This window comes from Neolamprologus brichardi, chromosome 17 (genome assembly GCF_056152115.1).
Source record: "Neolamprologus brichardi isolate AB-2024 chromosome 17, ASM5615211v1, whole genome shotgun sequence".
NCBI lineage: Eukaryota > Metazoa > Chordata > Actinopteri > Cichliformes > Cichlidae > Neolamprologus > Neolamprologus brichardi.
The window spans coordinates 31,960,881-31,987,468 of record NC_142120.1 but is presented as its reverse complement, the minus strand read 5'-3'; the positions used below and the strand labels follow the sequence as shown (position 1 = coordinate 31,987,468).

Genomic DNA, 26,588 nt, shown 5'->3' with positions numbered 1-26,588 from the left:
CGGGGTTGGGGGGTGAAAGAGGAATGAGTAATGTTCTTAAAACCATCAATGGAAGAAAACAGTCTGCTCGAAACTGAAGTGCAACCGCCTCTGGGTGCCTAGTGAGCCTGTTTGTGTGCTGGCGCTCCATTACATTCCACCTACGCGCACAGTGAGAGCAGTCAAAGGATTATAAATGAAGGAGAACATAATTGGAAGAAACTCTGAGACAACGGCTAGCACTCTGTATCTATGCAGCCACCTCTTGTAGTGTAAATGTGGGTGAAGCAAGATTAAAGAGGGAGAAATGCATTACGACGACTAGACTTTTTTTTATGTCAGTGCACTCTTCTTCGTCTTCTTTGATCTGTTATCAAATAATGGAATCCATGTTTTTTTTCTATAGCTTCCTATAATAAAGAAGCTACATATTGCATGTGTGTAGATGTATAGGGAAAGGGGATGTGCAGGTATACGTTTTCATTTGTGTAGTTTTTATCAGTGTTTTTCATTAGGATACTTACTCTGTGCAGAAAGCACCTGAGCTTTCTGATAAACGTGTTTATTAAGATGTGCAACTTTCCCCCCCCACTTGCTTCTTTTTATTTTCCATCAGAAAAACACACACATACAGTACACACATAATCTCTCCCTCTGCTCGGCTCCTCTCTGCCCTGCTATAAAACACCATCTAACATATCCCTGGGCATCCATTCGGCAGCAACTTGCTGTAATGTAACGCAGCAGCACTGGCTGATGTGAAAAGAGCAACAGGTCCTCGGGGCCTGCGGGAGCTTTCACACTACTGTCTTTCTCCCTTTCTGCAGATGAGGACAGAGAAGGGAACAACACACAGAGAAACAGTCTGCTGGAAATATCTGGAGCGAGTATTAGCACTGCAGAGAGATGAAACTAAAGCAAAGACAAAAAGAGGCATATGCACTGGGCATAGATAGAGATGCTTTCACTGACTGGAGACTGGAGACTATAAAACCATCACATCAGAGTGTGAATAAAATTAGGGTGGCTGTAGCTCAGGAGGTAGAGCAGGTCACCTACTGATCGGAAGGTTGGTGGTTCGATCCTTGGCTCCTCCAGTCTGCATGTCAAGTATCCTTGGGCAAGATACTAACCCCAAGTTGCTCTCCGATGCATCCATCGGAGTATGAATGTGTGTGAATGTAGTTAAATATAGCACTAAGTATAGATAAAGTGCTTGTGAGAATGGGTGTGATTGGGTGAATGTGGCATGTTGTATAGAGCGCTTTGAGTGCTCCGAGAGAGCAGAAAAGCGCTATATAAGAATCAGTCCATTTACCATTTGAAGAAGAGAACTAAAAACACCAAAGATGTGGTAATGCTATGTTTAAGCGGCAAACTTTAAGGTTCAAAAATAAAGCAAATGCAGATTTCCTCAAATGGCAAAAAGACAAAAACATGTTCAGGGCCATGTAACTCCTGCCTTCATCAGAGCAATGGAGAGTGATTTTCTACACAACAAAATCTACAACCTACTGACCTGACCTACCACTGATGGCAATACTGACACGGGCAGCTCTAGTAACTCACTGTCGCAAAGGTGCCCTCTCAGCACAATGAAGCCACTGAGTTGAACACTGCAGTACTATGGAAAAGTCTTGAGCCACCCCTCATTTTTTTGTTTTTTCTTTCCAAGGAAAATGGGAAATAGCTGCACTAATTTACTGAAATGTGTGCAAACATACATGGAATTCCATCACAAGGGAAAGAACTGGGTTTGTACAATTCTATTAAGCTTGAATTTTAAAAACAATTGGTATGGCCACCTTTATTCTTCAACAAATCTCTTTGCGAAGCTTTCTTTAAGTAGTCTTCAGGAATAGTTCAGGCTACATGAAGGACATATAAAGCTCTTTCTTGGATGATGGCTGCCTTTTTTTGGTCCTCTCTGTCAAGATGATCCCACACTCCTTCAACAATGTTGAGGTCTCTGGGGAGGCCAGTCCATGACTGACAGTGTTTCAATGTGTGTTCTTATCCAGGTATGATTTTATTGCATTGGCATTGCCTTTGGGATCATTGTTATACTAAAAAATAAAGATGTTGCCAATTGGACATTTCCATAAAGCACTGGTGGATCAAAACCTAATGGTACTTTCCTGCTGTCATAATTCCATCAAATTTGACAAGAGCGCCAATATCCCTGGCTAAAATGAAGCCCTAAACCATGACAGAGCATCCACCGTGTTTTACAGATGGCTAGAGGCACTCACTGTACCTCTATCCTGACCTCCTCTGCACAATTTGATGATTTGAGATGAAATTTGAACAAGAAATCCTTGTTATAAGCAAGCACACAATGTTTTTGAGGTACATGAAATAAGACTAATCAGCACAGCCTACACCTACGTAGACTTGCTCCTTGACAATTTTAAATGACAAAAATACAGAACAATCAAGAATAAGAGTGTGACGGGCCCAACTGGATAAGCTTATCATTCCCAGTAGACTAGGTGTGGGTTAGGGTGTCTGAATGAAAAGGCTTATGTTGGAGCTATGTAACTAATCTTTTTTGTTTGTTTGTTTGTTTGAATACATACATAAGCATGAATGCAGCATTTTTATTGCTGTAAAGATAAAGTAGCCTGGCTCACTGTGATACAGTTGTGCTGCTTCTACAGAAGTAGGTTAGTACACTTAGAAGAAAGTAACAGAGAGGAAGAGGATGTGTCAAGCAAGATGGATTAAAAAAAAGATCTTTTACAAAAATCGACTTTCTACTTTCTCCAGGTAGAAAGGACAAAAGCACATTCAGTCATTCAACTGATATGTCAGTTTATTGTTGCACGAGGAAATTAGGACCAGTGTGTAAGATTGAACTGCCTCTATTAGCATAAATATCATATGTTATTCATAAGTCTGTTTTCATTTGGGTATTGTTGACTACACATGGTATATGAATCATGTTATTGTTAGGTCAGAATGAGCCCCTTGTATCTAGAGCTCTAGAGAACAGCTTAATGTATTAAAATTATAAGTTGAGGTGGTAAAGGACACTTTTCTGGCATTTGTTGGTTGAATTCTTCACCTAATAAGACAGAAATTGGAAAAAAGGGAGTTCATCCATCTTGAAAATACTCTATCAGTGTTGAAAAAACCCCCAAAACGTTTTAGCATCTGCACACTATGAAGCATGCAAACACATAGCTTGCAGCTGATGTGTGCCTAAACACATGCGATTTCACATTAACATAAATTAAAGGCTCATAAACTTTCTTCAGAGGCCTCCTCTTAATGTAACAGAGATCCTCTCTTCCTGGATCCATGTTTTATTCAACATTTGGATATGCTCAATTAGCGGCCCAAATTAACATTAGCTGTACAACTGTAGCTGCTGACGGAGGGAGGGAAAGAAAGATGGGAGATCAAAGGTGCAGGAAGGTGGTGACGGCAGCAGTAAGGATAGGGGATAGGGCTGTGCAATATGACCAAAATCTCATATCCCGATATTAAGACATCTATCGTCCGATAACGATATAAATCACAAAAATGTAACATTTTCTGTAAATTCTGTTGCGTTAAGTGTTTCCAGCTGTGCGTCGTGTACCTGGAGTCGAGTGTTTTAACCGATGCATGAAACGATAAGTTGTAACGGCCGCCGTTTTCTTTGTGAGTATTTATTACACAGCGTGCTGCGGGGAAAAGCCTGTTCTAACGTTTGAGTTCTAAGGTTTATTTTTTAGCACCTGGCGGCTATTTTTTGCTTCTCATCCGTAAACACTCTGCATCTTTCACGTGATTCAGTTTATTTTGAAAAGTCTCAACAGGATCTTGAGCTTTATTGTGAAAGGTTTATGTGGAACAAGCGGACGCGCGGTGGTTTTACCGTCGTTGTTGCTAACGACAACGCATAAAAACAAACGCTTGCCTGTCCGTAGTGTGGTTATATTAAATATAAGAGAAAGAGAGAACTTTAAGAAATTAATATAGCCACTACAGTGACCATCAAAACGATGAAAAAATATTGCCGTAAATGGTTTATTTTGCGACATCACGAAACAAACGATTGCGTAAAATGAAACGATAGACGTTTTTATATCGTCATCCGATATATATCGTTATATCGAACAACCCTAATAGGGGATGGATGAAAGTAACAGATTTCAAAAAGGAACTATGTTTTCAGAAACACCATTGATGAACTAATTTGTGTTTGTGGGTGGTATAGCGCTCTCTCGCTCTCTCTCTCTGTGCAGCCATTTCTATAGTTTTACCAAAGATCTTGATGAGCACGCTCCCACAATCATGACATTGTAAGAAAGTCAGGCAGGGCTATTAGTCCGTTATTCTGCTTCCAAATGTTTATCACGTAACTGAACTTCATTGTTTGTGTGGCAAACACTCATTTGATGTTCCAGCTGTGTCTGGTACATAAAGATTACTTTTCCAAGAACAACAAATGGAAGAGCGGGAAAAAATTAGGTTACCAGATACCCAAAGGGAGTGCTGGTCTCGTTAGTCTTTGCAAATGTTTTATCTTTATCTGTTTAAAGGACGAGAAGGAGGTGCGCTGACACATGCATATACTTTTATATTTTTTCTTGTGCTGCAGCACCAGTGACAGTATTGAGATACTCGCTAAGTAATAGGTAAATAATGACACCCACAACGCATCGCTTTCCCCCCTCTCATACCTGTGTGCATTCAAAGTGCAGATGTAAATAAAGTTCACTGTACTTAATAGCATCTAGCCAGCGCTACAGACGAAGAGTGCACAGAAATGGACTAGTACTTTTTTTTTTTTTTTTTTGTGGTTGGTAATTTTAAATGCAGCTCCACAAACATCAAACAAACAAACTGTTTCTGTGAAATCTTTCACGAAATGTGTCTGCTACATGAATAAACAGTTAGTGCATTTCCCAGGGAGGGAAAAAAACCTAAATGCATTATGGAAAAAGATGTAAGAAAGAGAGAGGGCAGATGAAATTTAAATCTTATATGTAATGTCCTAATTTATTTTAGAGTTTTAAATCAACAAACTGTGAGTATACCAATTCTGTTTTATTCCCAGTTTTCATGAAACTACTGTGCAGTTTAGTCTAGTCTAAACTGGTTAGTTTGTTGTGAACATTACAGTGATGTTGCACTGCTGTAGAGTGGCTGTGGTGCTCATGGTTAAAGTTAGTTAACATCAAGGGTAGCAGACATCTATTCTAATTTATGCTGATGTTGCTGATTAAATTCACTTGCTCAATACAAGCTTTATTAGGTTTAGAAAAATCAGCTATCGAGTCATTTGCTTATATCTTACTGAATTTAGCTGACTAAATCTCCCAAGAGCAGTGATTTTCTGAGAAGCAGTGCTGGTCACAGCCTGCACACAAAGAAATCCCTTCTGTCGCTCACAAAACAAGTTACTGTGTGAAGCATTTCTAAGCGATACTTTCCCCCACATTACACTACTACGCTCCATCTTAGGGTTCTCCCCCCTGCCAAATCCCACTTTGACCCCTGCATGGACCACACCAGCATTAAGCTACGGTAACATTAGATTATATAATATATATATTCTGTAAAATCTACTCAGACAGAAGCCCTCTTCAGAGATGTTATATGACTTGCCCCATAAACACACAAGGGTGTGTGTATGTGTGCGTGTGTGTTATAGGGGCAAATGCAAACTTCAATCTTGTGCCACACTGAAAGTGACACATGAGTATTGTTAGATATGAGTAAGTAGTAATGAGAGTGCTTATTTAGACATGAAACTGATATGATCACATGTCCTCAGATTAATGGAAAGGAGTGTTTGTAGAGGAGGTGTATTCAAGAACATGCATTCCCACGATGACGCACACAGACTCAGAATCTAAAAACAGTACCTGTTTTGCTGCTGCTATCACACTGTGACTAAAGTGACAGAGAAGTAAACAGTCATGTAAGCTGAGGAGTCTTTGTGACTACAGCTCTTTTAATACTTTAACCAACAATAAATCCTCTTTTGTGACTTCACACATAATATGATGAAGAGCTGACATTTTGTATTTAAAAAAAAAAAAAATTGAAATGTCAAATCTCGGCAGACCTGCAAGTAAACTGTACCTTCAGAGGCTGGTGGAGGTGTAAAACTGCAAGGAGGTGCTTTTAAACGCTGTAGTGTTCTTAATTTGTGTTCCTCCACTTATTGAATTTGTTATCCACATCTGTAATAAGGCGATATCTGCACTCTGTGTTTAACTGATTGATTATGAAATTTGAATTTCAGATACTCTGAGCTGTTTTGTGAAATTTTGTGTATTGGAAAAAGAGTTAAGTTTTCATGAAAATAAAGACTAGCGTTAATGGATCCATTGTGCTGTTGGGCTTTAAGTCAGCTTTAATGTGTGATCTCTAAATGTCCGGTCAACTTTTTAATATTCATCAAAGGCTGATCTCTGCAGCAGAACGTCTATAACACTCACCTATATAATCAAACCACTTCAGACAGTAAATCAATTACCATCAAGGGCCCTATGAATTTCTTTTTTTTTTTTTCCACAAGCGCATTAACCACTTTATTTTCTACTGAAAAAGGTGATGAAGAGTTGGCCAGGCCAGGCAGATGAAAGGCAATGGAAGACTATCAATACACAGAAATACAATGGAAAATTACAGGTGCTAAGCAAGCATGGGAAGAAAACTTATACACGAGATACAGACGCTATGTGAACAGTGCAGCTTGGGTTACGTGACTAAATCAACAGTGCCTGCTGTTTTCATTAGGTCGTGGTCATAGACTCCATATAGAGATCTCCTTGTGCTACTGTCAACCTAAAGCGCGCACACACAATAAAAACAGATAACTGGGACAAACACAGAAAAGACTAGAAGGAAGGTGTGGGAAAGAAGATGAGTTAGGACATCCTGCTAACCATGAGAAAAACAAACAAACCCCAAAACAGTTATCACAACTTTTAAAATGTGGAAAATTGTAACAAATTCCAGATTTCATGTGTTTTACACTAAGGAAATTCTGGATTAGCACGCAGCTGATGTGTGAAAGCTTTTTTTTTTCCATATAGACAATAGAGAGGTGGGAATCAGCAGACGGCCCACAATATGGTATTTTCACAATACTTCACTCATGATGCGATATTGTTACGATTTTTAACATTTTGCAACATGCTGTGCAATAACAAATCAGAGTTTATCACCTTATGATGCAATCTGTTTCTCATAAAACAACAGTTAAGTGTGATAAAGACAAGAACTCACATTTAAATTCACACTTGCTATAAGGCGACCCTGCAGTCCCTCTTGTTCACAAAATTCACAGAGTACTTGAATTTATGTAATAAAGCATTAATATTTGGGTCTCTATATCGATAAAATATCAGTATGCAAAGTAGCACTATACTATGCTATATCAATTTTTGAGAATTATTACACTGAACAAAAAAGAAGATGCGGACAGAACACAAAGAAATCAAAGAGGAGAGTTCGCAGAAGAGACATTAAGGAGAAAGAGATCCATGCTGGTGCAAACCACAGGATCCCTCTGTGGAAGCAAACAATAGCTGCAAACCGATACTTTTAACTGTGATGACGAGGCATGTGATGCACTCGCAGTGTGCAGATGCCCCCGTGACTTATGTGGTGAACCAATATCCATGGTTTGAAGGCAGCATGTTACAGCTAACAGCAACACTGTATTAATAATAATACATGAGGAGGCATTTGTAGAGTTTTGTTGACTGCCAAATTGGGGAGTCTGCACATCTTTGCGCCTCATCTTCAGCATGAGAATATATGAATGTCAAAGTTTCTGAAGGACAATACCAGCATTATGGGAATAATCTAAAATGCATCACGCAGATAATCTTGTAGTTTCCTAGTGAGGACACTTGGTACATGCTCTCTCTGCTTTAGTATACAAAAACTGGTCTAAAATGACCCCACTTTGTCTCCATTAAAACATAATGACTGTGACAGTAAAAAAGCCATTTTTCATTCGGACAAAGGACCAACATTATATTAGAGATATTAGAGAAATTTAAAACATAAAGGGCAAACTGTACATGCAATCTATATTCTTCAAAAAAAATATGCTGTGGGTGCATGTGTTTGTTTCAGGCTTAAAATCAATAATGCTGCAGGCCAGATGTTTATGCTGATGAAAATCAATACCCCTTTTTCCTACAGCTTTGATGTCAGCTGGGAGGATGTATGCTACAAAGTGTGACAGCAGTCAATGTATGCATAATTACTAAAAACATGTGAGGGCATTGCTGATCAAACAAGTGTGTGCTTTCTGAAGAGACAGACTTGGGCTTGAATTCCATCATGACTGTAAAGTAGATGACAAGAAATTTAGCAGTTAATTCGAAAAGCGTTAGGATGCTTTGAAGTAATGATGGGCAGAGGTTCAACAATCTGCAAAAGAAAAGTGCATTTACAAATTGTGGAACGATTTCAGAATAATGTTCCTCAACACAAAATATCAAAGACTTTGGGTATCTTATCATTTACGGTTTATAATATAAAGGCTGAAAGTCAGTATTGGATGCCTGTGATCTCTAGCACTGCGTTAACAACAGGCATGATTCTGTCATGGAAAGTGCATGGACTCAGTGCCATTCACAAATGCAGGTTAAAGCTCTATCAGACAAAGAAGATGCCATACGTGGACATGAAAGCGAGCATAAATGCTGCCATCTTTGCTAAGTAACATCTCAATTACAATGAACTATGGTAAACTGACTAAAGATGGCTAAAAGATGGACGCCGCACACTCTGGACTAAAGAGGAGAGGGACAGTCGGGCTTGTTATCAGCCCTACAGTTTTGGCAGATTACACATCTGGAAAAGAACCATGAATACAGGTATACATACAGGTTTTAGAGCAACATATGTTTCCACCAGGATGATGTCATGACACTATACTAAACTGCATCCTGCGTCTATTACAACATCTGGATGCTCCACTGGCCTAAGTGTAGTCCAGACTTTCACCGACTGAAAACACTGGGAGCATTGCAAAAAGAAAAACATCACAAGAAAGATTCAGGACTGTTGAGCAGCCAGAATCTTATATTAGACAAGATAGAGACAGTCCTTTTCTTCTACCAGTCCAGCAGCTGCTCTCCTCAGTTCCCAGATGTTTACAGACAGTTGTTAAAAGAACAGCAGATGCTACACAGTGGAAACCACGGCCAAAAAGAGACAATATTTTTCTTAGAATGGTGCATTTGATGTGTTCTATTATAAGTAAAATAACTGCATTCAGTTTATATTTATGTTTTACACAGTGTCCCCACTGTTATGGAATTGGGGTTACACGTTACATTATTCCCAACTGGAATACAACAGACTGACTGCACTGTAACATGAAAAGTGTGCCGCGTGTTTAACTATGTGCTTCTTCCTTCACCATTTCCACCACACACTTACCCGCGGCGCACTGCTCCTCGTCTGCCCCGTTCTCGCAGTCCCTTTCTCCGTCGCATCGCCATGACAATGAAACACATTTGCTGGCAGCCCCTCCGCAATCAAACTTCTCCGGAGGACAGGTCTGTCGGCCTGTGGTTGCAGGGCAAGGGTGAAAGGCAGCAAAGGAGAAAAGGCGGAGGGTGGGGGGTGGGAAGAAGAGGAATGAGTGGAAGAAAATTGGCGTAAAAAGGGGGGAGAGAATGAAGTCAGGGAGAGTAAGATGGGACAAGAAAGGGAAGGAGGCAAAAAGATGGAGAGAGAAAAAAGAGCCAGTCAATGAAGCAGTTTGATAACTTAGTTATCTTCTCTCTCAAATCGATCCCTCTTCAAAGGTCTGCAATTAAATTAGACACACAGCTACAGTGGAACAAAGGAGTGGGAACACTGTCACGCAAGACACAGAGCTGGGGGAAAAACAATGTAGACAAACAAACAAATGAAGAAACAGAAGGAAGCCAAACAAGAAAAAAGTGCCCAAGTCTGTGTGTGAACAACTGTTTCAACCAGGGCTCGTTTTGCCATGAATATTTAGCCTTAAGCACTAGACAACAATGTGTCAAAATAAATGTTAAAAAGCCCAAAGTCAAGACCCCACAGCTCATTTCCAAATTATTTATAAATGGAGCTACACAACATTTTTCCAAATTCTCCCTCTAATTCACCTCTTAGCTTAAACTCGGACACATATCGCAACAAACTGCCGTGAAAAAGGACACTTGGTGTATAGAATACTATATTGGTTGTTGTTTTGAGTGTAAATCAGAGAAAGCAAAAGAAGTGGAAAGCTGCACATCGCAGACAGTGAAACACACTCCTTTATACACTGTGTGCGACTGAGAAAGTAGTCCCTCTAGATAAAAGCCTATTACAGTAGTCAAGGCCATTGTTCCTGCGTGTGTAACCCATGAGGTTGCTAGAGGGGGGAGGAGGGAAACACACCGTTCTAATACATCACATTTACACAGCCCACAGTCCCTGCAGCAAATCCCTGTGCCTTTTTCCGGCAACCCACTATACACCCTCACCCTGCCTCATTTTCCCCTCACCTCTCTCTTTAATGTCTCTCACTCCCACTCTAACGCCACAGAGACTCGAGCCCCAGATTACATTACAGCACTGTGTCAAACTCAACTCCATCAATTACACACATCTGACCACCAGCATGCTCGCTGGCAACAAGCCTACGTTTGTTGCAGCCGCAGATCAATAGTACCTATGGGATTCACCCATTCCGGCTTCACTCTCCATTTTATTCTTCTCACATTCCTCCTCCTTGTTTTGATTTTTTTTAGACAACACTCTGATATTCAAACACTGCCCCTGGTGGTGGGACGTTGGGACTAGTTTAGCCAAGAGGGACTGCAAGAATCCTCTCCAGCTGTGCACCTTTGGTTGATGTGATCACCTTTGAAGTCATCCACTTGAATTTTCAGTCTTCTCTAAAACTCGGTTTAGGGTTAGACTTGGGCCCTGGTGCCAGGCTGGATCTTTTGGGTGACCACTTTCCTCTCGCCTCCATCTTTCTTCCTCTCGCTGAATATCGAGCTCTTGCGCGAGCATCTTTTCAAACCGTCATCCCCTAAATGAGGTTTCTCCTTTCCTTTAAAGAAATAAAAAGCCCCCTGCAAATCCGCTTTAAAAGACCCAACGAGTAAGCGCCATATCAGCACAGTGTAGCTATTACTGCCAAAAGGGACTGAATGGTCTGCGTGTACAATAAGAGCGCGTGCGGGTGAGTGCACGTGCCCATGTTCTTGTGCCTTTGATGCAAAGAACGCAGCTCTTCTGGATGATGTGAAGGTGTGAATGTGATGTGGGTTATGTGGAGGTGTCCTAACATGTGAATTGTCTCAGCAATCTAAATGTGCGCCTCAGAGATATGGTACTATACAGACAATAGTGTTGCTGGCTTCCACATTATCTAGCTTTTCTAAGAGCGTGTGTGTGTATATTAGTGTGTGTGTATATTAGTGTGTGTGTATATTAGTGTGTGTGTGTGTGGCAGTGTAATACTACTGTGGGAGACTTCCTCAGTTTCATACAAAGCCTAACATGGAAACATCCCCTAAGGACTTCAGTCCACCAAGTGTCTGACTGACAGTTGGCTTAAAAGGATGTAATTTGTCTGACTGACCATTTCTGGCCCCTGCGAGTCAGAATGGTCGACTCACGGATAAACTGCCAATCACGAGGCTGAATACAGATGAGCAAGGGGAAAAAAAAAAAGAGCTAACACTGATTATGACGAAACAAATTAGAGGATTCTCACCCCAAGGGTAATCATTTTCCATAAATACAAAGAAGTACGATTCCTGCCAATGTACAATCAAACAGTAACCTATAACTATTAAAAAGTCAATTCTTCTGCTCTCTATTAGAATTTGATAGACCATAATAACAGTTTCATCCCCACCAATAGCTTCTACATAAGGTCTCTCTATTTGCTGCCTCAGTTACTGTGCAGCCCATTCCCAGACAAAATTGGGTTGTGCAAGCTAAGAAATCTGTTTTTACGCTGCATGCGGAAGCAACAGGAGTTTGTGTGGACTAAGCTGAAGCGGGTAGCACATGGAGCAATTGGCATGATCAACATCGGTCGCAGTGCCTGTACAGGCCAAAATAAGAAAAACAAAAACATGCCTGCTCTATCAAGTCTGCATCTCAGATTGCGTCAACTAAAGGACATGGAAGCACGAGCGTGGAACAAATGATCAGCATGTAATCAAAAGGAAAAAACATCGTATCATGTATTTTTTAATCTAGGATGTATTTTTGTTTTTCCCTTTGCCAGTCCAGATGGTGTTGATAATGAAGTCGCAGTTAAAGTTGCTTTCCCCATCTTTCATAAATTGGTGCTGAGAGCAAATTTGCCCTCTGTCTATCTCTCCTTGTTTCATCTCTCACTAAATGCTGACAAGGTGGACAAAAGTGGTAAAGCAGGCACTAAAGAGAACTGCAGGACTTCCTGAGGGAGAGATACTGCGGACTCTGATCGTGTTACATGCAGAGTGCAATATCTGACTCCTGCTCCCACCTTCTCAGGAAAAAGATGTACACAAGACCATAAAAGCATCCTAATGCAAATAAAGACGCACATGACTCTAAACTACAAATGCAGTGTTTGTGGAGACCAAAGCAGCTGTGAATCATCGCCTCAGCTGCCAGTCAAAGGCATGTAAGTGAATTCACCTTTGTACTGAATGAATATTTCAAGAGCTGTGAAACTGCTGTGGCACAGATATAAACACTTGGCCGTTAGCTCCCAGTTACCTTTGCTTATTGCCAAGGCATAGAGCAAATAATAGGCGAGGCACTGATACTAGCCATGCTCCAGTGGAGCTGCTTGGTGATGAGCAGTAAGACACCGAGGGCTCAATACAACAGCTCCCTGGTGGGTGTAGGCATTATCGAATAAGTGTAAAAACGGGTTGGGAAACAAGCATGTACTCTTAGTGAATATAACAGGATACATAGGTGTAAAGGAAACAAACAAGTGCAAATTGGCTGGATGACCAGGTCAGAGCCTTTCCCTCAACTTTCATTTCTGTGACACAAACAAAGCACGCGAGGCTCAACAGATTCAGCCTTGAGCCTCTCTATTCACACCGTAATAGAGAGACTCCGGGTAAGGGTTAATTTTACTTTGAGAGCATGAGCCTGATTTCATTAATATGGCAGTGCTATTAGAGAATAGCAGGTACTATGAGAAAACACAGGAAATTATGATGAGGAAAAAACAATGTACCCGGTTAAATTCCTTAACAGTCTTGTGTGCATAGAATAAGTTAAAAATTCACTGCTTAGTGTTAGCAATACAGCCTGTGAAGGGATGCAGTAGTGAAATGCTGCAAGCCAAACTAAATTTATGAGTGACCTCCGTGGCTTCCTGTGCAGATTGCATTAATAGAAGCTTGCGCTGCAGTGTGAAAGTGAACTAGGACGAGATAGCTGGCTCCAGGAGAAAAAAATTATTTACACAGCAGCTCTAGCTTTGTGAATTTATTGGTAGGAAGCATATTATCACATGAGAAAATATTCAATTCACTAGATGACTGGGATTTTGATGACTGGAAGAAATGCATTCAGTGTCAACTTTATTTTAACTACATAAATTCACTGTATATTTTAAGGGAAAAATTACTTTAATCATTTTTAATGTGTTGGTTTAGTATTTTGTACATTCTGGATATGAAATAGGTTTTTGCTCATCCTGGGGTCAGAAAACTCATTTGGCACACAGAACACGATGCAGTCTTTTAATTCAAACAAGTCCACAACCAGAAGTAGTACACACTTGTTATTCTCCTCACATGGCCCGTCTAAGTGTCTATTATGAGGAGGGTATAGGGGTGGACGGAGCAAGGAGCTGTATGCTAATGAACCTTTGATGAACTACCTTCTTAATTTCCCTTCACAAGGAGGGAGGGATTTGAGCATTGTGGCGCGGCACCACGTCCACTATACAGCTCCATGCTTAGCATCGAGGCGAGCCTCGTAGTTGATTGATGTAGAAGTCCCCAAGCCCCGTAGGCTAATGCTAAGATAATTATTTATTACGAGTTGCGTGTGTGAGGCCAGGTAATAGAAGCCATCCTTAAGTCACTGTCCATCACAATGAGACACAACGTCAAAACAAAAGCCACTTGGGAGAGTATGTGGTAATATGGCACATGATAAATGAGGAGGAACGGAGGCTTGTAGATGATTTACCCTGTATCGACACGAAGCATTGTAGCTGCATGAATTTAAAATGCTTTAAGGTACACCGCAGACGGCACAGCACTGATTGATGAGGTACCCCGTTTTAATGTCTTTTTATGCAAAAAACACAGAAGAAACATGACATGTCTCACTACATTGGTGGCATATTATGAATGCCCAGATACTCTGCAATGCTTTGAATGTCAATTGAGTCAGCAAGCAAGCAGTACAAGGCAAAAAAAAAAAGAAAATAAAAAGTGTGTACCATATGAAAGGCATTAAGTTCTTTGTAGCCACTTGCTTTTATTGTTTTGCTTTTCATTTTTCCTGGTCTTTTTTAACTTTAGAGCAGCGGTCCCCAACCTTTTTTGCGCCACGGACCGGTTTATGCCCGACAATATTTTCATGGACCGGCCTTTAAGGTGTCGCGGATAAATACAACAAAATAAAACTAGTACCGGTACCGGAAAAAAGGAAAATTTATTCATAACACACGTGAAAAGACCCAGGAAAACCGAGTAAACGATAAAAACGATAACAAAATAACGCTGAAAACCGATAAAAACCCTGAAAACTATACATTTCACACCTGAGCCTCAACTCTCGCGGCCCGGTACCAAACGACTCACGGACCGGTACCGGTCCGAGGCCCGGGGGTTGGGGACCGCTGGTTTAGAGGACACAACATAGGTACCAGAAGGGACTACAAACTATGTTCATCAGAGCTGAGAAAAAAGAGAAAATAAACATATTTCTTGCATGTGTTTGACAGATCATCAATTGAGTCCAACAGGGGGGGTCCATAACAGTTGATCATCTGTGAAACTGAATCATTAAAATCAAGTTTCAGCCGTGAGGTGGCATCATAAATTGGCGACTGCCTGCTTGAGAACAGTAAACCTTTACTGCTTGGCTACTCTGTGTGGTATAAAATCTGGGCCGAAGCATGTCTTGAATCAATACACAGCGAGGTACTGCACCTTACTGGAGGCTTGGTCTGTATATTTAAAGGTCATATTAAATTTTATCCATGTATTTTGAGACCATTAAGTACACGCCACACCACAAACACTTAAATGTCTCAGCCTAATGTCTTTATATTTATCTTCAAGTACACAAGACAAGAAATAAGGGAGAAAAGAAGGGAGGTGGGATGTAAGGTGGGGGAAAGCGGTCAGATATTGGTCACAACATTGGAGAACATCAATACAAGGACAAACTGGAATCGAGGCAATTAGAGGAAGCTACTAGAAAGAAAGAGAAAGGCATCGAGCTGGAATTGGATCGGAATGGGGCTTCTTGTGACTGCAGGGCCAAATTTACACAGATAAGAAATAAATAAATAAATTTTTGGCCACTCACTCATTCACGCTGGAAACATTTTTACAAGATAACACTCTACAAATTGATCGACCTGCACATTAAGACCCAATCACAAACGTAAAATTCCACTCCACGCTGCGTTTCAAGCCGAATTACATCTTAATGTAGAATTGAATTGGAGAAGCAGTCGACAACGCAGTATGGAATAATTACTTTTGTTTTAGAGCTGTAACCTTAGTTAGAGGAGAAGAGCGCAGTCGACAAAGGACGGGAAGGCGAGACCTCGCAGATGATCAATGATTCATTCAAGACCTGGGATGTAGGGATCAGCCAATTATTCGGCGTGTAAGGACTTTTTAAATCTAATGGTTTGATCGTTTGTAGTGGGTCGTGTCATCGTGTGGACACTCATTAACCTCATTCCAAGCAGCAGTCTTTTTTTGTCCTCCCTGAGGCGCCCAATGCTTTCATTAGTGGCACGTAAGGTGCCTCCAAGGGGCAGACACTTTGAACTGCAGGTACCATTTATCTTTGTTTCGTAACCACTGACTAAAGCTTTCAGCTAGAACCTGCTCAGGTCTGAGCAGTGATATTTAATGTGGTTATTAGAGGCAAAACAATTAGTCAGTTCATTAACTGCATGATTGACAGGAAGATAGCTTATTGAAAAAAAAAAAGGTGGGGGAACAGTGAGATATTCTTTGGCTGCACATCCCAAATGTGGTTTTCTGTCTCATACGTCACTTTTAACTAAATATTATTAGGTTTTGGACTTTTGTTTTGTTTTGGACAAGACATTTGAATAAGTCAGCTTGAGCTCTGGGAAGTTGTGACAGCATTTTTTCACTATTTGTCTGGCATTTCATAGACTTTAGATCAATCTATGATGAAAAGGTAGGCTAGGCTCCAGCCCCCCCGACCCTGAATTGGATAAGTGGAAAAGTATGGGTGGATGGATGAATCAGTGCATGCATTATATCCTTGCGGTCAGTTTTTTTTCTCCTCCCTTTCGCATCATACAGAAATGTAGTAAATATACAGAATTTGTCCTGCATACTTACTCACATTTGTGCAAATTTGATAGACAAGATCAGCAAAAGAATTGAAGGATTCAAATGACATGTAAATCTTACTTCAGGTTCAGTGACAGTTAGCTTTGTTCATTGTGTTGAATTAGCCTACAAAGCACTGCATTACTCACAGAGGAAAATCATGCTTTATCGGGCACGAATAGCTCAAATGAATTATTTTGTAGACAGATTAAGTGTGCCTAGGCATGTACAACAGGCAGAATTACTACATGCACGAGTTAAAAAGGGGTTGCATGTGCTCTAAATATATGGACTGTTACATATATTTGTTAATGCATGACTGAGTACATCTTTGGTTACCTTTATATATCTTTCCATGTATGTGTGAATGCTTGAGCACGAAGAACACTGCACATTGAGAACTGGAGCATAATATTTCATGGCAATGGGGAACTGTGTTTGGCAAAAATGACAATGGGAAGACAACGGAGCTCAATTTAGAAATCAAACAAGAGCGTCACGTTAGAATTTTTAGGTCATCTAATTTCACAATTTAACGTCCTTAACTAAGTGAGACCATAAACTGGAGATTTTAGCATAGGAGTACACAGGAATTGACCCGTATTTTGAAGCTTTCCATGAGCGTATGCGCCATTGCCATCTGGGTTACCAAAAACTAGATGTGATGGGGAGTAATGAGTATGACTATGTTTCATCCCATAATTATATAATCCCCTATTTTCAGACATAGTATGGCCAAGATTTGCAAAATACTTATTTTTTTCTTTTTTGGCCCCAAATCAATGACTGAGGCCATAAACAGCAGAAAAGTGCTTACAGAGTTCAAGAAATAAAGTTATTTTCCGGACGTCTCTTTGTAACCACAGCTATTGCCATCTTGTGGTCTTTGGATAGAAACCAAGTTAAAGGCACTTCCATATTGGCTTCATTTTTCTAACCTGTAAGCTACAACCATGTTTTATACAGTCTATGACTTCATGAAAGTTTCAAGCGGCGTTCCGGGGTACTGCTAGTAGCTAGTAACAATTAAACGTTAAATGTTTGGATGGATCCAACATAACAGATGTCTCCTTTCACAAATTTTGTTTACCTATCAACTTAAGTTTGGTTGAGTTGGTTGTCCTTTTGGTGCGGAATGTAAATGACGTAGAGTTTGGAAGAAGTGGGAAAAGCCAGCCCAGCTAAGTATGTATCGCCAACTCCACCGGCCATTGTCCTTCAGATGTGAAATCCAATTTAGGGAAAGGGCGTATGCAGTTAATATCAGATTACATTGTAAATGAAGGTTAGTGTTGATTAGTGCCTTTCATTGGAACGCTGATCTCCAATTATTGCAGCCCTGATATAAGGAGTGGAGGAAGAATGTTGGAGAGAGAAAGATCAAAGTCAAGGGAAAGAAGAGGGAGAAAAAAACTGATCAGAGGGAGCAGGTGCTGAGAAAGGAGAAAGAAGCGGGATTCCAATAATACAGGAAAACAAGGGGGGCTGGGAGGTCATGCAGTGAGAACAACAAAACAAAACTGTGAACCTATGACAATAACAAAACAGTAGGGGTGCAACAATACTCATATCGATATTGAACCGTTCGATACAGTGTTTTCGGGTCGGTACGCATATGTATCGAACAATACAATTTTTTTTTAAAATTTTATCAACTTTTCTTCTGACGATGCTGTCTGTGTTGAGCGCTCAGTGGATCTGCGTTCGACTACTCCGCCTAGGCTGCACTGTTGAGTGCAGATCCACTGAGCGCAGCGCAAGCTAGCAAGACAGAAGCTAAGCTCGTTGCAACATGGCAACTGCCTCAACGCTACCCGGAACTGAGCCTCCCCCCACCCTCATTCAGATCTGGCGTTTGGAACTATTTTGGTTTTCATGTGACGTATGACCCTGATGGTAAGCGCGTCATGGACAAAAGTAAAACATTATGTCGAATGTGCCACGCAATGCTCAATTACATGGGTGGGAACTAGTGCGTTAGCGCAGTTAGCTCGTTAACGTGTTGGCCGTCCAGCCCCACACACGGGGCGATCCGCGGTAACTCGTTAACGGAGATTTCCCGTGTTGTGGCGTTAACATCATTTCAGATTAATGCTGACAGCACTAGTGGGAACACAATGAATATGACTGCACATTTACTCCGACATCATCCTAGTGCAAAGACAAGTGGAAGCAGACAAAAACAACAAGCACGGATGCTACAAACTTTACCCAAGTCATTTAGACAGCCGTTAGCACATGATTCTCCTTATGGGGACCTGATATTTTTAATATGCTGCTGAGAATATACCCCAGAACAAGCGTATAGTATAGCTTTAATTTTGGAAAGAGCCATTTCTCTGTAATAAACTCTCTTTTCCAAAGATGAGTGATTTCTCGATCAGATAGATTTTTTTTATTTTATTTTGTTGTTTCAGCAACATTAAATTTAAAAACTTTACTTTTGAGTTAAAATATATATTTATAATTTTAATAAATGACAAATTAAAAAGGAATGAACATTTTTGTGTATTGAAAAAATATCAAACCGTGACACCAAAGTATCGAACCGAACCAAACCGTAAATTTTGTGTATCGTTGCACCCCTACAAAACAGCCACAAGTCCAAAGTAAGATCTGAAAAGCCTATTTCATTTCATTTCATTTCTTTATTTATTTCACACATGGTTCAACAGTGTTTCTTTTCCTACATACAGAACCTCCTTCCCATTAATATGACACTGCACCCATGGGTGAAAAGGAGCAGGAAGAAGAAATTCTTGTTAGCACCTGCCCCCTATCTGCAATCCAAATATTCTTACAAGAGGGCGCCAATGGGAATAGATAACCAACAGCGGCCCCCCGCCATCAGGATGCGAACCGGTGTCACTGCAGCTATATACAACCATGGCAACAAAGTTTCTCTAGATGTGAATGTTTGAGCTGTGTGTTTGAAAGCATGTAACAGTGAGTGACAACATGCCTATTAGAATTCAAAATTCTTGCCCTCAGTTCTGTGCAAACCACTTAAATTCCCAGCCAAACTACTTCATTTTTTTCTGCAAATGAAAATGTGAATAAGGGTGGGTAGATTTCTCCTGCAGGTTTAGCTCACATATATTTCTCGTAGGTGACGCTGAAAATTTCCACTGAAAATTGCTCTCTCCCTCGTGCTCCCTCGCTCTATTTTTCCCCTAACTCTATCCGGTGTGAAGGAGCAGGAGAACACGGTTGTTAAATGTGGAACCATTAGCACAGTCTAGACCTATGTGTCTGGCAGTGCCGTGGGGGGAAGAAATACAGCGCAACACCAGCGCTTTCATAGGAAATTGCCACTTTCTTCCAACGGGGCCCTCTAAATTGTTGTTTAGTAGACGACGCATTGGGAATTAAAAATATTGCCAGTGGCTAGTGCCACATCTCTCAGCTGATGACAGAATGCAGGAAAGGGAGGTACACAAAAAGGAAGGCAAAAGAGGGAAAAAAGGCAGTCAGGACTCTATTGAGGGATGCAGAGCGTCGCGCTGAACTTGATGGGGAAACTGAGCTAATTTCCTCTGAGGCACTTTATTGAAATGCAAGGGCAACGCACAAAAACAGATCTATAAAGAGAAACAAAGGCAGGTAAAATGACTTCTAAAGACTTGTCTGTGGAATTTTGAAAGAAAAATATTTCTGGCTCTGTGAAGCTGCCTCTCTCTCTCTCTCTCTCTCTCTCTCTCTCACACACACACACACACACACACACACACACACACACACACACGCACACACACTAAATCTAGGCAATGGAAAATGGGTTCGGTCGAATTATAAATTTAACCAATTTTTTGTGGTGTTAAAAACAAGAGAAATAAATAAATAATTTCCTGGATAATTAATTTGAGTCACAACGAGAAAATGGAACCCCACGGAGAATGTTTGAAAACGACAGCTCTGCGGGTATCATCCCCAAAGAACATCTGCATGAATCACACTTTATTACTGTAATTATCAAATGCAAAAAAGGCAAGCTTTATATCCAGTCGCGCTTCTGCCATGTCGGCAAATTGTTATGCCCACACCCTCACGTTATACTGTTACCACACAGCTATTTAAATCACAAAACACCAGTTAAGTTGTAAGCTGTATCAGCTTTAAGATTACTTGTGTTACGCATGCTTTGGTCATGGAGACGGTAGCTTCTCTTTATTTGCTGTTCTTCTTCTAGCTCCTAACACTAATTTTTCCATTGTAGACATTTTTTGACAAATCAAAATTAGATGTAGGGCTGCTCGATTATGGCAAAAATGATAATCACGATTATTTTCACTGAAATTGAGATCTCGATTATTTGACGATATTTATTTAACAATAACAATGTATCAAATAATGACTTTAAAGATTGTCAAAAAATAATATAAAGTAGTGTGCAAATACTGATAACAGTGCAAATGTTTGCAATATAAAAAAAAAAGGAAAATGTAAACATCTATGTTTAGCTCTGTGGTGCAGCTACGACACTGTAGCAAAGTTTACACACTATGTCTACTTGATCCACGTCTGACTCCGCGAACCCATAATGTTTCCACACCACTGAAGTTTTTTTTTACCTCTCTTTTCAACCAACGGCAGTCACTCTCCTCTCCAAATAACTTCTGCTTAGCTTTCCGAGCTTCCCTCGGGTCCTCTTAATTGTTGTGACGCGTGTTCGAAATGCAGAGAGGTGCGCTCGATTTGCCACACGGAGCAGCGCGAGAGTAAAGCACAAGGGAGGGGCTAATAATCGGCTCAGTCATTTTTAATGATCGTTGAAAGCCCAGATCGTAATCGAGATTAAAATTCGATTAATTGAGCAGCCCTAATTAGATGCATTTAAATATCTATATAAAACTCATCTTAAAAAAAAAAATCACTCTTATCACTTCCTACATGCAAACTGTTCATGAACTCCTCTGTATACCAAAGTATTCAAGAGTCAATTGTGAGGCCACCTCCCTGAAATCCTAAAGACTGGCCACAAATTGGGTCATGCAACAGCAAACACAGCAGCCAACCTATAACAGAATGGCTGAAAAAAGAAAACAATCAAGGTGTTGCAATGGTCCGAAGTCCAAACCTCAACCCAGCTGGAATGCTGTGGAAAGATCTCAGAGCTCTGCGTAAACGAATTCCCGCAAACCTCAATGAACTAAACAACACTTTAAAGAACATGAACAATGTAAAGACTGATTCTAAATGTAAAGTCAGGTGGTTCTAGAAGCTAATGAATCAATGGGTGTGCTTAATTTCTCACAGGACTGCATAGAGTCCCTCTTTCATAAACCCCGCCCCATGGAATAAGTCAGCTTAAAGCCCTTTTCCACTAGTACCTACCTAGATTGGCTTGACGTGACTCGACTCGGATCACCTAATGTGTGTGGGGTCATTATAGCAACACGGTTCAACGTCCTGTGACGTCATTGGTATGCAACATATACACCACAACAAAGGAGGACGTCGAGGCGATGGTATACCAGCTGCTCTGTGGCTTTTGGTCAGACTTGGGACACACGGTGCTGGTTTTTATGCACACGGTTTTTATGCAGCCATTTTCTTCGTTGCCAAGTTTTAAAAAATGTCGGTTTTCATTTTTCGTGAAGGAGCTCGCCTCCGATTGCTTGGAACCACAGCCAAGTAGGTACCTAGTACCAGGTACTACAACCTAACGGAAAACCCTAAAAGCGTTGTCGTACCGTGCCGAGCCGACCTGAGTAGGTACCAGTGGAAAAACGCTATTACTGTATAGGCATGACATGGGGAATGCTCAATTTTGTAAGCTCATCCTTGGGTTATGCATATATCCTCCTGAGAAGCAGCCTGTTCAATGATATCCTCTTTAAGTGATATTTGTTTTTGGTCCATATCTTGTGACTTATTTGAGCTACCCTACTAAGTCCTGACGAACTAAATAAAGGACATCCTGGGCTTTCCACTGATATCTCATGTGTTTGGATGGCCTTTCTACAAAAAAAGATTCTTTTTGCTTGGTTCTTTGGAGGATGAATCTCATTTTTTACTGATAAATGTGTTATTCAGACCTGAGGTGTGGTACAATAGAGTCACAAAACTCATGTTAGTCTTCTGTGGTTACATAATGGTGGGTTGTAAATTCAATCACAATAAACACAGCGATAGGCAAAAAGAAAGTGGTGAACTTTGGTGGCATTTAATTTTTTGCATGTTGCAGTCTGTGAATGGCATTGAGCTCGTAGCAACTAAAAGAACATGCAGCAAGACACTAGACATCATTGTCTCTGAAGTAGCTAGGTGACCTCCTAATATTCACTCATATATTTCCAGTGTTCATAACCATGTAACAGCTTTTGAATGTTGATTTTCTTTTGCACAGCTCTTAAATTTGCACGTTGTTAGTGTGTCCTTTAATGACAGGTCACTTGCTTTCTCCCAGACTGAAAGAACAAGGAAGGCAGACAGGTAGAGAGAGTTGGATAAAAGAGAGGGAGAGGCCACCTGGGAAATTATGGCAGGTGCTGCCGCCGCCTCAAGCATGAAAGTGAAGCCGTCCGACAGTGCAGCTCACTGGATCCTTCCCTTCTACGTTCCAAAACAATTAACTCGCACACCCTCCTGCCTCCTCGCTATAATGCGCTGACCTGCCTATTGTCTCAGCACACAGAGACAAGGCAAAGCCTACCTCATGACACAGAAGGAGGTGAAACTGATGACAGAGAGGACAGAGACGATGAACGAATAGGAGAAGCTGGCAATTAGGGCAATGCTGTATAGTTAAACATTATATGACACTTATTGTATTTTCACCTGAGACATTGTGACTGTCAGTTTTGAATTCAAAATTCTTATTGTCTTGACTTAATATCACTGAGATATTATGATAGGCTCTTCATCGTGACCGATAAAGAGTCTAACCTTTCTCTTTACTATAAAAGCATTGCAACTTTAGCCAACTAAATATCTATTAGAGTAAGAAAAATAGCAGCCGTCGATCCATCTGCCTTGCCCGACAATTTCAATATTTTTTGCTAAAGTCGTTTCCTCAGACGTGCCTTAATTACCAGGTCAAAAAAAAAAAAAAAGAATCTGAAGAGTGGCGACTGGATATAAGCGCTATAAATCATCGCTACTAGAAATTGGGAAAGACGTCCTGCTGTGATGAGAGACTCTGCTTTGACAGTTTGTGTCTTTAGATGTATGAGTTTCATCAGATGGAATGAAATCATGGCACTTATAAAGCCCGGTGGGGTTGGGTAAGTTGATAAAAAAAATGATCTAATGAGATTATAAATATAAAAAAGGACTAAACAGAGGCACAGTTTTCAAAGTGTGACACTATATTCATGGCCTTTAATGACACATTGGAACTCAATATTGTAATCTTGTAGTATTAAAAGAAGAATTTTAGGGAAAATATCCCGAGTTCAAGGCCCTGGAATGGAGTTGTATTTGAAGCAAAGAAACAAATGCTGCCAAATCCTTTATAGTTTCTTCTGAGTAAATTAAGGAATAATTGCTTTCTTATCATATCAAAGAGCTAAAGGGAATAATAAGACTGTTGCTTTCTCGGTTTTATCCCGCTGTGTTTATCCTATCCTATCATGAATGATGATTTGAGATGACTCAACTTATAAAGTTATCACAATTCTCATTTCTGTTTGTCTAATTTTCTCTTATTATGCTTCACAATTAGAGGCTTTTCAGAACACTCTTTATCATCATGCCTCCGAGTGTGAAAAATGCCTGAGTAGACTTAGACTACTTCTACTGATAATAAGTCTTTTGTACTATGAATATAAAATATCCTCCACAACTTCCAAAACACACAAAGCCTAAGCACTCTTGAACAGTTTTTGCTTTTTATACAACGTTTTCAAGCATCACTTGGACTGACGGGGCCACCGGAAAGGTTAGACGTTGCTCCATATGCAGTTAAATAAGGGGTGCAGAGTGTCTCGTGTTCTGTAACTTTTATCTACATGGGGACACTTAGACGGTGAGGAGTCCTCACTTTCATCCCAGAACTATAGATATGCACCAGCAGAGACAGAATGCACATACAGATGGGGTTTTAAATAATACTTGAGAGACACTACACAGCTCCTTTAATCAGCCCTGATTGTCAAACTGCAGGATCTTGTTGATGCCACTCAGAGTAAATGGATGCTGTAATGTCTAGACCCCAGAAATCCAGGGCTTTGATGTCTGGTAAATGGACTGGGTTCCCAGTAGCATGGAACATTATGAAAATTTAAAAGAGAGGTCATCTGTCTGGTCATTTTCACATGACTGTAGTGCATAATGAGTCTATTTTTCTAAACTGGTAACTGCAGTTGATGCAGGAACCCTAACATAGTGCCTCAAGACTTTTTTCTGTTATACTTACATCAGACTCATAATAATAATAATATTATTAATAATAATAATTGAGTAAAACAACTTAAAATAAAACTATTAAAACAGAAAATCATTACTTTTATTTTATTGCCTTGGTGTGTTATTCTACATCTGTTCTGTTTGATTTCTTCCTCACCACCAGCTGGTTGCAGCAGATGACTGTCCTTCCCTGAGCCTGTTTCTGCAGCAGGTTCCATCCTGTTAAAAGGGAGTTTTTCCTTCCCACTCTCGCCGAGTGTTTGGTCATGGTGACAATATACAGTTGCATGTTATTGTGATTTAGTGCTACATAAACAGAACTGAATTGAAAAGTTGAACTGAATATACTTAATGGTGAAGTAGTCAAAAAGTCAGAAAACAGTCAAACAGATAAAGTTAATCATTGTGTGGACTTTACATTCAAGAGCCCCTTAAAAACATTAATGATATTCTTCAATAATCAAATCATATTTTGAATGGAACTTTGTACCATGCAAAAAAAAAAAAAAAAATGCACGTACAATCTATTTGCCAAGTGCTAAAATTAGCAGTGATAATGTTAATCCAGAGTATTTTCCTGGCAATGCCACTGTGAAATCAGCTTTGCTACATTGGCTAAATTGTTTGAAATGCCTAAAATTAAAACCTTATGTGAACATAATGTAAACATTAGCAACCTACTCGATAACCATCCCAACATTTTAGTTTGTGCCTTGTGAGCAAAATATAATATGAACATATTTAATAAATTAAATTAAAAATACTTTTTACTAAACTTTATGTTTCAGTATCTAGGATGATCATCGAGAATCATGTAAATCAACTGTTATTGGTACTACTTCATTTCTGGTATTGTGACCTCCTTCTTTTCTTGTGTGGACTACAAAGTGCAGCAACATTTGCAGCAACAATGCATGTAAAACTAATTTATATTTAGAAATGTATTTAAACATGGTTCTTAAACACCAAAGTATTTAGCTTAGTTTGTTACACCAATTTGCATAACTGGCTAAGGTGTTTTTGTTTAAATGCCACTTTGATTAAACTTTTCAAGCGCTTTAAGTGGAAAGCAACTGATTCAAATATATATGTTGTAGTTTGATGTTTGTTTACTTACTTTAAATGTTGCTGTTGAGCAATGTGAATTCATGATACTTCAATCGCAATTTATGATGCAGCTATTAAACAAAAATGTGTGCACAGTAATAAATAGTTAGCACGGTCTCTGTTTGAATTTGCTTGGACCTGGCGTGTCCTCCGTATGCCCGTTTAGGTTTTCTCTGGTTTCTCTGGAGAAAACGTTCAGTGCAGAACACTGTGCACACTCTTTCATGCATCAACCAGCACTCGTCTGATTGAACATTTTCTCCAGAATCCCCTCCAGGCCCAGGTTCATTTTCAGACGTATAATTACAGACAGCTACAGAGAGGCCTGCCTCTGTGTGTGTGTGTGTGTGTGTGTGTGTCGAGAGAGAGTGTGAGAGTGTGCGTGTGTGGTTTCAGAGGCGTCATCGGAGGTCCATAGTTAATCAGCAGGCGACCCGAAGTCTCGGGGATCAGCTCATCGATTCCCTCCTGGGGCAATCAATTCTATCAAAGGCATTACTTAAACTGAACTCAGATCAGAAAGTGGGAGACAAACTGTCCAGAAGAAATCACAAGGACAAAGTAAAGAATGTGACACAAGGCGGTAGAAGGCTGTAAGAAAGGGGGGTATATACAGTTTATACTTTAGGA

The 26,588-nt window shown here is 40.2% G+C and overlaps 1 protein-coding gene across 3 annotated transcripts in view; it reads right to left on the bottom strand.

Moving 5' to 3' along the window:
- Nucleotides 1-26,588, bottom strand: part of lrp8 (low density lipoprotein receptor-related protein 8, apolipoprotein e receptor) — a 178,114-nt gene that overhangs the window by 64,649 nt on the left and 86,877 nt on the right. For all 3 annotated transcript variants that reach the window (XM_006804008.3, XM_006804010.3, XM_006804009.3), the window contains exon 4: nt 9,388-9,516. In XM_006804008.3, the coding sequence (XP_006804071.2) occupies nt 9,388-9,516 (129 nt within the window). The remainder of the gene's footprint in view (nt 1-9,387; nt 9,517-26,588) is intronic.